Genomic DNA, 13698 nt, shown 5'->3' on the forward strand with positions numbered 1-13698 from the left:
ACAACTCCGATTCCCTGTTGGTAACAATAAATTACACAAAATTCAACCAATGAAGTCATCTCCATCTCTGGTTTGATTAAGGCTAATTGAAAACAATTCCATTACTGTGAGCTTATTTTCACACCCACCCACTGATAACTCTGCTACACAGACAACGGCTGCGGTAGAAAATGAAAAATATTATATTGCTGTCAAAAACTATACATGGAGCATAGTGATTGTATTATCATCTATGCCTTCCAGTCTATCTTAATTTGCTCAATCTACTGCACTGACCTTTACTTTTTAATTTAAGACAAGCAATATAACATTAAAAGGAGACAGCACAGTAAAGTTTAGCTAACACATTCTGAGTTTTACAGGGAAATGTTAGTTTTATGTTCTCATACTTCACAGTCAAGATACTGAAGGAAGCCAACTTGTGTCCACCCAAGCAATCTCAATAAAGGCAGAGAAAATGACATTGTGTTATTTCAAGCCGTGCTGTGGACAAAGGGGTTTGATATCTCCTGAGCTTTAGCTTTCCTGATTGCTGGGATATGTACAGAGGATCTCTCTCCAGTACGGGGTGTCCGGGGCTAATGTAAACTTTGCCTTTAGCTATGCAGCCCACCCTCTTTCCTTTTGAGCCTTTCATCATATTTTCTTTCTTATCTTCTTTCCCGCCTCTTTCCATACCACAGGCCTCAAAAACATTTTTTCCTATTCCCATTCCAATGTCATTGAAGCGTTGCGCATTTGTTTGAGGGTGCCGTGGAAACGGATTAATTTTTCATGGCACACTGTATCTCATGGCTGTAAACAGCCTTAATGGGGCGTAACAACATAATCAAATTAATTATTTACTACAACGCTGACAATACTTCCGTTTGAGGGAGAAATATACAAAATGATAAAACAGAAACTACTTCTCTGTTCGCGCTCGCCAAGTAACTTCAACCCCTTCCACAAATCTGAAGTATTATTTCAACAAATAAAAAGAAATAAACCATGCTTACCTTTTTTTCATGAGGAGTACCACTCCCAAGAAGATGATGACAAAGAGGAGGATGCCAGCGATGACCCCAGCAATCTTCACCGTATGATCCGTTTGTTTTTCTGGCTCCACAGCATCAGGTTTGTGAGTGGCTGCTCCTGAATGAATATCGAATTGCATAAAAATCAAATAGAAAGTGTAAATAATAAGGCTGAGTGAATGAATCAGATGTAAAAAAACACGTTCTATTGTTCAACCAAACCACATCTATACTTCTACCTTTTCTTCTCATTGATTTGACTGTGTGGAGGCGGCTGAGGTTGATTAATCAATATGCTGGTCTTTTATGGCATTTTGTAGACCATAAATATCAATACACATTTATTGGCTCAGAGTAATTTTTATTCTTATTCTAGTTTGAAGACTCCACCTTTAGCTCCTTCCTTAGTGGACATCAGCGCTGTGTGGATCAAGCTATACTGAGAGAGATAAGTGTGCACCATCTTTACCCTTGGTTAATCATGTTTGGGGCAAACGCTTTCTGGGCTGCAGAAAAATGTAAAATGTGGGACGGGAAAGATAATACCCAAGAAGATAAAAAAGCCTGAAATAACCAAAACATTAAATATCAGCTCGGGAGGAGATAGCCAACAACAAGAGAAACAAATAGAGAAGGAGAGGGAAAAAAGCAGCTTGTTTTAACAGCATCTGCACCCTGGGAAGTGATAAGAAGTACTCTGAGGAAGGCAACGTTGCTGGAATCACAACTGTCCACCTGAACAACACCATTATTCCTTGTCACCAGGGGTAAATTTAGAATGATAAATTGTTATGTCAGACAAATCTGTTAGAGCGGGCTTCCTTCGCTTCTCAGCACTGCCATTTTCTTTTGCTATCAAAAAGGTAAATATCCATCCTGGGCTGATTGTTGTGACATATTGTTCTTGCTCTGGTGGCTGTTATCAACCGCCAGGCCTTTATATAGATATACATTTTTTTTAAGACGGAACGGTAGAGGACAGCATATTAACAATCACGCCATCATGTCTGGACCGATGGAGCTGATTTTGTCCAAATATACTGTTACAGGCTAATCTTAACAGAAATGTTGCCGGTGACAAATCCCCATTTGAGCTGTGAGGGCTGTATGTTCACTGCCACAAGTTAATATTCTTCAGTTCCAGTCTAAAATAACTTGAGATTCTCACTGCAACTACAGTACATAACAAGTAAGCTGAATTTTAATTGATGCTATACTCTTGGAAATTCTCCAAATCTGCACAGTGAGCACTTTACCATCCTTTTGTGTGTTTACAGTTGTCACAACTGCAGCAACCAACACCACCCAAAAACTTAATCTCCCAGAAATAATGAGAAATATTCATGAAAGGGGATTAACTCCTGTCAGAAATCTCCAACATTGACACATCAAATGACAATCGCACCTCAAACAGGTCTTTCATGTCCAGTAATGCTGAGAAGATGAAGGTAGAAGACAATGTCTGCACGTCTTTGATTTAATCACACTTATTCTATGCAAATAACAAGACAATAATCAAAACCACACACATGCAATACTCATAATTAATCCAATTTTGTTTGTTTTCCTGTTGAGGAAATTGTCAGTATGGTGGCCACATTAAACACATAGTGACTAAAACTAAAGTGTGGAGATAATACCTGAGATGGTCAGAGAAAGTGCAGAAAGCTATGTGTCTGACCTGTTAGTTGGTTGTCGCCTGCTGCTGGGGCGATGCGGATGTAGGGAGTTGTGAGCTGAGTCACGAGTATGGCGGCTGAGTATAGTCAGTCGATCCAGGTTGGCATGCAGTAGAGAGAGACAGAGAGAGAAAGCCCACACTGAAGCCAAAAACAGCCACACAGTTCCGGTAATCATGCAACATTGAGGCAGGAACAACAATTCAACACACAAGTTCATATCTCTATAACTTAAATGTAATGCATTACAATGTAACCCTATAGGTTGTAAATGACTCCTATGATTCTTCTAGTATGTGCTATTTGACTTCAGCCTATTGAGCCATGTAGATGGAGATATCTTCACAAGAAATCCATAGAGGAACTGCCTGCGAATCCACAATATACGAGATTGTTGGGGCATGTGACAGGACCTCCCACGGCCTAGAACGGAGTGTGACTAGGGCTCCCTCTGGCCTTATCAATTCTGCTCTTGGATCAATGGCGCTTCGACTTCATCACCCTTAATGTGTGGAACAGGATGTACAGGCAGCATAGCTAAGTACCCACAGGCCTCAGTGGGCACAGAGGCTGTCATGGAAAAACACATGTTCTTCATCAATCTATTGACCAAATTCATGTGAAAACCAAATCACGCATTTTTGTCTTTTAACAGCAAAAATCAGCTCTAGAGCAGGCAATCCATTAATCACAATGTTGGTGGTTTACTGCCTGGCTCAAATGCTACAGAGCTGAGCAAGACACTTAACTCCAAGTTGGTCCTGATGGGCAGGCCAGAACCCTCAACCATCATTGGAGAGTGTGTGTAAATGGGAAAATGAGAGGCACATTGTAAAGGATTTTGTCTGTTAAGGTAGAATAGCGCTATATGAATGCTGTAATGTGGATCTATATCAAATTTAATGCATCTTTTTAGAACTTTGTTAAATTTGTTAGTTTTTATGAAGCATATGCAAGTGATGTAAGGAACAACATGGCACACACACACACGCACACACACATGCACACACGCACACACGCACACACACACACACACACACACACACACACACACACACACACAAACAAGCAATAACATAGCAATAAGTGATGTAGTCCTACCTTTGGTGGCTACTCGTACACAGTCAATCTTGGTCTCCTGCACAAACAGATAAATAACACGAGGAAGGGGTAGAGACAATCAGAGATTGTTATAACACACATGCACAGACATGAGACACACACAAAGACACACACTTACGGTGGAAACAACACCTATCTAAGAACCTATGGTTACAACAAAACAGCTCGGCTAGTTCCACGCTGTCCCCTATCATCTGTTGAGCTCAATGACTGTGACACAAAACGCAGTTAGGGGAGAGGGCCCACAGCACAGATTAGTGGTGCTGAGCTGCTGATTTGTCAGCCAACAGCGATCTGTCGGCGGCCTGAGGCTCAAGGTGGTCAGCCACTGTGGAGAAACCAGAGCCCTGTGACAGGCGAAACCAACCCAGCATGCAGGGCTCCAAAATGACACATCAGGGAGCCTTTCTGAATATGTAATAGAGTTTCAGGTCTGACAACAGCCTTCAACAACATAAAAAAAACACTGTTCTTGCTGTTGGGAGAGAAGTTTGTTGTCAACAATGGTCTGGTGAAAAAGGAAAAAGGACACACACTGGAACACGGCAGCAATAAGTAATACAACACAAAAGACATGAGTGCTGTGTCCCTGTGTTTGACCCAGCCAAGCTGTCCAATGAACAATGAGCACACATGGGAGAGGCCATGAGAGGCATAATGAAGAGGAGAGAGAAAGATAAAAAAAATGTTAACACTCATGTGATCCTGGATGCGTATGCATTCACATTACTGCTTTTAAGCTGTCAGATGGGCCTTTTGTTAAAGGCAATATCACGAGAAAGTCATATTAGATTTTCCTCTGAATAGAAGGCTAAAAAAAAATCTAGGTATGGATGGCACTCACCTTCTCTAAGTGCTAATTTTTAAAAAAAAGGACTAAACAATTCACGCCAACATCATTGGATATTAATTAAAGCTTGCTGTGCTATCTATTGACAGTGATGGCTTAATGAAATGCCACTGTAAATCAAAGCACTGCATAAAAAAATAATAATGTCAGAACTGTCTCTCTCACGTAGACAGAGCTTAATATTGTCTCAACAAGGGACTCTACAGTATGTTCTTTCATTCTGCCTGTTCAAGGGAAAGTACTGTCAGCTGATTCATACCGCTCACCAATTCACCCTGGAAAGTTTCAGATTGAAAATGCTTCACTCTCGAGAGCAAACTTGCTAATTGGATTCAGCCCTGCGTCACATGTTATTTCTATTGCCTCTTTAAAGACGTGCTGGTTTTTCTCAAGGAGGCTGTTTATGGTGATTCTCATTCAGGACCACAATCGGTTGGGCTCTTGAAATTGCCATTGAGCTGTCTGCTGTGGCTCCATAGAGGGAGGGCCCTGCCAAGTGCCACTTGATGACAGAGGCTGTGACCTGTACGATCGGTAACCCTATTGTTGTTGCTTGCCTCCCACACTTAACTGCCGCTGGGACGACTGCCTCTCTTAAATGCTGTTGATCAAATGCTTGTCTGGCATTTGGCATAAAGTTCCATTGGAAAAGGCAGGAGAACAGGGCCACGGTAATGGAGGGAGAGAGCATGTCACGGTATGGAGCTCTGCATTCTAAGGCTGACCCTGTTGTAGCCTATTAAGAGTGCAGACAATGCTGCTGGTACACAGAGTACTGCTACATCTATCAGAGGCTACATGCCACTGTGCAAGTTTGTGTATGTGTCTGTGTGCACAGTTAAAATGCAGAGGCTACAATTTCTACCTTCTTCCACCTCAGTCCCTGTCAGCCTTTCATTGTCATTAAACCTACTATAATATTTAGCACTTTTAGAGGTGTGCGTACAGTAAGTTTTCTTACACAACAAGATATATAAAAATACTTTCACATCCCACATTCAATTATAAATTACATTTAAGTACGGTATCTTCTGATCTTCACGCTTGTAGTTAATTAAATCAAGTACACAAATTAGTGTCTGCACAGGCTATACAAATGTAATTACCTAGCTGCTGAATTGAGACTCTGTACGGTGTATACTTATTAGCCTGGCACTGTAAGACATGCTGTCAAACAATAAAGTGTCAACCTGGCATGGAGCACACAACATATAATTCAGAGGACGTTAAACTCATGAATGTCATTTTTTGCCTGTCTTTATGTAAGTTACATTGTAGTGTTACTACAATGTAAGTATTATCAGTAAAATGCACTTAAAAGTATTACTTATAACTACTTTATAGACTTTTGGGTGGTTTAATCTACATCATATTTCATAAACTGATCACATGATTTGTATATAGTATAATAAAAGGTAAATAGTGAAAAGTAAAAAGTGTCAAATATACTGCATATAGTGGAGTAAAAAGTATTATTATTTTATCATATCAAAATGAAATCATATTTCCCTCACACTTAAAAGGAAGTAATGGAAATACTTGCCTGCAAGCACCTCAAAATTGTACTTACTGTAAGTACAGTATGTGTGTAATAATACTTTGTTACTTCCCACTGCTGGTTGTGAAACTAACACAAACTGGCCACAATTATCAAAAAATCTAATTTGGAGTCATGTCATAGCTTTCATGTACATTTAACTGAAGTTGCATGAGTAAAATAAAAACCTCAGAAACACCCACCCCGTTGGCTGTGCTGACAGCCTGATAATAGATGCTGTAGCTCTTCTGGGGCAGCAGAGGGGCATTCCAGTAGCCATTATAGGTCTTGTTGTCCCCGACAGTGAAGGGCTGAGGCGAGTGGATACCAGCAGCAGGGAACTGAGCAGTGAAGTAGTACTGGGAGTTTAGGAGCGTGGCGTTCTGGAAGTGAATGGGAACTGGGTAGCAACGCAGGATTTCTGCTGTGCCGCGTGCTCTGCGTGGACGTTCCTCCTCCACCACCACCTGGTAGGCGCTGCAAACACAGGACACAAACACAATTTACAGACTCAAACGGGCCAACCAGGCACTGACAGAATGCTGCTGGCAATTCTTTATTTTGTCTGTTAGCATTTTTAAGTGTGAAAATGGCCACTTAATGAATGGCACAGAAAAATGGCCTCTTAATGAATGGCATAGAAATGCATGAGTACATCAAGTCCCAAGAAATTATTCATTATTTAGATATGAGATGGAAGAGATTTACTAGAATATACAGAAGAATATTATATTGTAGATCTCCTACATGCTTGCAATATGTATTTTTTCATATTAGAATACAGTAACTGTATAATGTATACAGTATGTCATAATTTTAGGATGTAAATACATGTCTAAGAATGTGTGCAAACATCCTCATTTTTCTTTTCCACTCAACTTCTTTGCATCTAAAGTCAATAGAAACTGAGATGAGATTCTACTGAAAAGCACATTTTGAAACTTTACTGTGATTTATTTTGGTGTATACAAGTTAGCAAACAAGCTGCAGGCTAAGTGAACAGGAATGACTCAAAAAGACAGTGCAAGAGAAATGAACAGTGACACAGGACAGAGCCTGACGTTATTTGCTTTTTCATTATTCACGAAATGAAAAGGTTAACGGTACTTTCCATTTCCTCTCCATCCGAGCCTAGTGTTTAGCTAGATCAAACTGCAGCCTTGTGTGTCTCTGACAGAGATGACATTGTCTCTGAGCCGGCCACTTAGCTTGAGGGGCAGACAGACTGTCTCATAGACGTTCATGTTAGTATGCATCTCGCATCCGCCTGTTAAATCTATTGAGTCGCTGAGTGACAAAGAGTCTGTTTACAGCTGCCACGGAGAATAACCAGCCATGATTGGGGACAAGTGTTCCATTTCCAAAAGAGTCATGCAAACAAGTTATTATTACAAAAAAGGGAGAAAAGTTACACTGCTCAATTAATGAATATATGAATAAATGAATGAATGAATGTGTGCTTGTACTCTCCAGTTTTGGAAAACTTCTTCATTTCTGATTTTAGCACTATTTCTCACATTAATTAATTAAATAATGTATTAATTAAATTGCATTTTTGACCCGAAATTTTAATTAAAGGAATTAACTTTGTGGAGTTTTAACCAATAGTATCACTAAGGAGCAATGTTTTGACCTTGTTTTGTTTGTAATGCACGCACATGAGGAGGCACATGCAAGTGTGGCGGACATGATACTATATTTCTGCCACCGTTCTGCTGATAGACAGTTGTTGTGGCAACTTGCCTGAAAAGAGTGCAAGCTATAATAGCAAATCCAGATGTAAACATGGCACAATTGACAATGTTCCAAGAATCTTTTCTGCAAATGTTGAACGAGCAAAACAATTATTTGAAAAGGTTCATTAGACCTTGAGGATACGCACAATGTGTTTTGGTAACACTGAAAGTAAAAGTAGCTTTTGTTTGTTTCCAACAACACTCTACAGTGAACCTTCAATTGTCATCTCGTGGTCCATCCCTCACCTTTACACACAATATGCATTTATGGAATATGTATCAGTCTTTCTATCCTTTTCCCTTGTAAAAAGAAGAAAATAAAAGAAACTATTGATCCAGTATGATCGATCAATAAAGATAAATATAAAGCCTTGAAGGGGATGCAGAGAGTTTTCCATTAGGCCACATTTTTAAAATAACAAGTACATATAAACACACTGACAAACAAATCTGTACAGAAGTGGCTGTAATCTTAAAGTAAGTAAAGATACTGGCAGCAAGACATGTACTGCAGGAGTTTGGATTGCCAAGTTGTTTTTTTGTTAAGAAACAAACCCCCGAAACAAAGCCCAATGTCAAACTAAGACAATTTATTGGAGATTTGGTCTACAGAGGCAGCATGGTCAACTTCTTCTCAACTCTCTTACTGCTCTTGTGGCATTGTTGCTGAGCCAGCCAAAGCATTGGTACTCTGCAAACTGACTAATGTTACCTTCATTCAATAGAGTTAAACCAAATGTTCCATAATGCTGAGTAATTATATATATACCAATTCTTGCCTGGGCAGAATCTACAATGATATCTCCTCGTCCAAACTAAAGGTTGACAAGGTGATTTTGATATTACTGGCAGGTAACATTCATTCCATTCCAGGGCCAGCTTGCAATGGCGAACAAAAGTTGCTATGATAGATACCTGAGATTGTAAACACTACTGAATCTGCAATCTCTAATGCAGACCTGCTAAACACAATATTCAACCGAGGTGATTGTACATCTCAATAGAAAGGCAATTAAAAAGGAAATTTCAATTCTTTCAAACAGAAAACCATACTAAATTCTTGTGGAGCAAATGAATAAAACCGAAAGAATAGCTTGGCGGATATCTGATTATTATAAGCAAGGTTTGCTGATTGATTTGAATTTGTATTTTCTTTTTCTGTCATGGTTAAATACTGTAAGTGTCTTCTCCAAGGACTGCTTTTGTTATACCTGGGTATCATGTTTTTAAGAAGGATAGAAAATGAAGCAGGAGTTCTTTTGTAAGTTGTAGAGATCATTTTAAATGTGTAGAAGTACATCAGCATTTCTTTCTCTATTGGATTGCCTCCTTGTATGTCTTTTACTGCTGTTGACATATAACAAGCTCCTTATTCTAACAACATTTTTTTATGATAAGCTGAAATCCTAACTACAAGAAATTGATACCAAGACTTTCCATTCCACTTTCCGGTCCATTTGAGAACAAATGAAAGCAGCTGGACTGGAATGGGCTGGAGTCAATGGGTGAGGTGAATTGTCAAGTGGGGTATCAAGCTTGCATAAAACCATAATCTACCATGGTTAAATTAGCATATTTGGAGTTAAACCAAACAGATAGATTTAGCATTAAAGGCAGTTCTTGAATCTGGATTACCACATGACAAGAGAACATTTCAGGATTTGCGAATCAAGTGAGTAAAAGAACAAAAAGGCCAAAGCTGATTGTTTTATTTTATTCTATTAAACCTTCTGTCTTTGAATTATGTGGAAAAACTATAACCACCCCATAAAATGTAGTTTGTCATCAGCTAGTCTCTCATCTAGATGAAGGTGAATTTACTCTACACCCAGTGCAATTTGGTTTCCAAAAGCATCATTTGACAGAAATTCTTTGCCATTTGCTTTTTTGTTGGACAAATCAAAGGTTATCATAATAATATAATAGGTGGTGTTGTTGGAGCCATATTTTTAGATTTGGAGAGCACATTTGACCCAGTTGACTCTCTAAATGTAATGTATCTGTCAATGCCCTGACCTGAATGGAATCCTACTTAAATAAGAGGAAACAATGCAGAAGACTGAGTGATAAGTGTTCCTCATTTGCTTGTTGTACAGTAAGTCTAGGGTCTATTTTATTTAGTATATATATCAATAATCTTCCTCAAGAATGTCCAGATGTTGACATCCAAATGTATGCTAATGATACTGTGATTTTTACCCTAGTAAAATCTAAAGAACATGCTGTAGCCAAACTGACAACTGCAATGAGCGAGGTGTCTGATTGGCTAAGCTAATTCATGCTTGACCTGTAATGTATGCAAAAAGTTTGCATGTATTTCACAGCTATGATCAATAACTCAGTAAATCCTGCTAGCTAACTATGGAGCAATGACTGTTAATTGATTGCTGTTCCCGTAAAAATAAACAATAAAAATAAAATAAATAAATGAAACTGTATAGTTGTAGTACAAGTGGCCCTGGAGATGATCAATTGTTGCCTCCGGTTGGTACTGGATGATTAAGTGTCCCCTTGTGTGTATAGCATGTGCTCTTTAACCCTATAGTTTATCATAAGGTGCTCACAGTGTCATTAGAAAATCCCCCTTTGCTCTCAGTGGGTGTGTCCCAATTCCTCAGAGCTCTCCCATTTAGTGTTGGGTTGGGAGGTGATGAAATATTTAATCCTGCTGAGAGTCTGCAGGAGAAATCAGCCTTTAATTACTGTCCCCTATTGAGAGCAGGGGTCAAAGGTCAGAAGGAGATGGTACATGGGAGCCACTTAAGTAGCCGCACAGCAGCAGAAAAATGAGTGATGAGGCTGCATGAAGGCCTCAGTCAAAACACAGTAGATCTGATGTGAGCCATGGTATACAGTATTAAAAGGGATATCTGCTGTCAATCATATTACCCATCAGGTTTGATGGATAAACAACAATTATTATTTTAGGATACTACCCAAGAAAGACTGACTTTAGCTATATTTTTATTTTAGAGTTGAAAATCTGTTATGTTGTTTATGAATTATGGCCACAGTAAACTAAGATTTTGTTTTTACTTTGCTGTAGCAATATACAGTTACTCATATCTAAGCCCATATGGGTACTTTATATTCCAAATCAATCTGCAGATAGTGGGAAAAAAGCTGGCTCCCCACGGGTGGCTCCTTATGATATGATGATGTGGCTGTGCCATGACTTAATGATAGACACAGTATGAATAGGACTGGTTTCCTTTCCTCAGGCAAAATACCAAGTGCCAAAGGCTATGAGGCTCCAAGGGTAACAACTCTTGTAATGTGGAAATCTAAACCACTGCATCGCTTCTGCAGAATATTCACTGCAGTAAGAAGTTAAAATGTAGCTCACAATAAATTTACAATGTAATAAAATTGTTTTGTTCATCTTTGTAGTTGATAGAGACAATAATACACACTTTACTGGTCTCATAGCATTTTTCAGCGGTAAGTTGCTGCATGCCTATTAAATATTTAAGAAACATTCTTCCTTGGTGTTTGAAGAATTACTATTTTCCCCTCATAAAATGCAAAACGGAGTTTGGTGATTTGAAAATCCGAGGATTTATTTTTTCCAGCAATTACTGCTGTCATGTTAATGTGCCTTTGAGCAGATGACACCTTGTCACCTCATGCTGAGTTCACAATTTACATTATGAGTCATTTTGACAGACCAGAGTCATTTAGTCATATTCTTGATTTAGTGTGGCATGAGCGAGCAGCAAAAAAACAACAAACAACAGCTGAACAACAATGACTTGATTGCAAGAACAAAAATCCTTTATAGTTGATGTTCCATTTGATCTGATACAATCCAGAGAATGGCAAGTTACTTGCGTTCATGCTGATGACATAAATGTATCTGTATGTTTCAATAAATATTAGCAATTAACAACAATGGTCTAGAGTCAATTCATGTTGCTGCTACACAAAAGATGAATAGGCTCAGTTGAACATTAGTTACCATTCCCTGTAATATTCAAATTAACCTTCACAAACATACAGATACCAGATCAAAAGGACTCCTCAGAGGAGGAAACCCACAGTACACACCACACACCTCAGTTAAATGTGCATAATTGTACTTCATTCCAAAACTGCTGAAATCTTCACCTTCTCTCCCTGAGCAGAAGATGGAAAGACAAGGCAAGAAAGAGGAATAAAAAGAGAAGCTGTACGAGAAGAATGGTATAAGCTGTTGAAAGTGGTCTGCCGGAGGGGCTGGCAGGGCAGACCTGTATTCCTGCAGTAGCGCTGCAACCTGAGCTGACACCAATTAGGCCTCCTCCAGCCTTGCTGCCCGATAGATTTCAGCTCTGCCGCCATGTGACGCCAACCAATTATGGCGGATTGACTTGGAATCGACTGGATTGTGACCTGAAACTCAGATTTATTTTTCATGTGGGCTGATAGGGGAGAACTCGGGGCTGTTTGAGTAGATGAGGGAAGCGGTATGGGGAGCATTTCAATCACTGTCTCTGTCTCTCTAATGCTAACGGTTGGCTCTATATGCCTATAAGTCTGATTTAAGAGCGGTTGTAAGTAACACGCTTCTCCTGACCCAGCATCCTTCCCCCGTGCCTCTGTCTTCTTATTCTTTATATTTCCCTGGTGTCCATGGAGCTATAAAGCAAACAAATTAGAAGGTGCCATAGATTACATTCGCCATTAAATCGTAAAATGCATTGAGTTGTGTCACGTTTAGGCACAGCTATTAGCGTTTGCTATGCCGTGATCAAAGAAAGTTAGTGCTTATTTTAGGACTGTAAAAAATCACTTAACTGATTTCAGGCCATGGTTGAGTACAGATTATCTGATGCTACAGGGAAGGAACTCTACTGGAACTCACTTTTTCCTCAATATATGCTACTTTCAACGCAAAACAGAAACTGGTGTATTTTATAGCTTTTTCTGTTTATGTGCATGTGTGTGAGCTTGCTCAAGGCAAAGGTTATGGCAGGGAAGGGAGAAGAGCTGATTTACTGGTGTGAATGATAAAGGCAGCATCTCAAATCATTTATTTCTGCAGAAACATGTAAACATTTATTTTGATGCTACGGAGTGAGGAGGCGGATTCTGGCCCTGACGAAGGGCCATTGCAAACATTAGTTTAACACGACATGACTGATAGACAGTTCACTAATCCTCTTAAAGGAACAGTGTCCCCTCAGGTAAAAATTGTTCCCGGCAATGCATGTCGTCCCCAGAGATTAGAAGCCAAATCCAAGTTGGAAATGTTACACTGATTAGCAATTAAACAAATATGAGAAATCGACTGCCTCCCTCAGCAGTGACAATGTCTGCCTGGATCCATCTGAAATATGATTTGACATCAGCAAGACTGCAGGATGCTGAAGTGAAATGGACATTTGTCATCTGTTATGTCTTGCTTTTTTTATAAACCGGCGCTATCGTGTGATCTTCCAGTGTGCTCTCCTTCCTGTATTACAGCAAAACATCTGCTGTTTGAAACTCAAATGTCTGGAGCTCTATTACCTCCCAAACCCAATCAGCGTGCAAGATTGCGTTATCAAATCAAGCTTCATGCAGCTCTGCTACTCTGTGGTGCTACGGATCAACGTTCTCCCTTGTCAAATCCCTATTTCATAGGGGCTTTAAAACTGATTTCATAAAGTGTTCAATTTCAAAATGAGCTACCCACTACTCTGGAAAAGTGATGGCCACTCTTGCTACATGAGCAGTAGTATGAAATTAAATATAACTACAGTATGGTGTGAAAGTTAAGTCCTTGGCTGGCAAAATG

At 39.5% G+C, this 13698-nt stretch overlaps 1 protein-coding gene across 1 annotated transcript in view; it reads right to left on the reverse strand.

Annotated features, from left to right (window-relative positions):
• Positions 1-13698, reverse strand: part of LOC128368929 (receptor-type tyrosine-protein phosphatase mu-like) — a 156711-nt gene that overhangs the window by 49211 nt on the left and 93802 nt on the right. The window contains exons 12-15 of the mRNA XM_053329854.1: positions 6408-6681; positions 3797-3833; positions 2698-2772; positions 999-1134 (exon numbers count right to left, since the gene is read on the reverse strand). Of these exons, the coding sequence (XP_053185829.1) occupies positions 999-1134; positions 2698-2772; positions 3797-3833; positions 6408-6681 (522 nt within the window). The remainder of the gene's footprint in view (positions 1-998; positions 1135-2697; positions 2773-3796; positions 3834-6407; positions 6682-13698) is intronic.

Source organism: Scomber japonicus, chromosome 12 (assembly GCF_027409825.1).
Source record: "Scomber japonicus isolate fScoJap1 chromosome 12, fScoJap1.pri, whole genome shotgun sequence".
In the NCBI taxonomy this organism is placed as follows: Eukaryota; Metazoa; Chordata; class Actinopteri; order Scombriformes; family Scombridae; genus Scomber; species Scomber japonicus.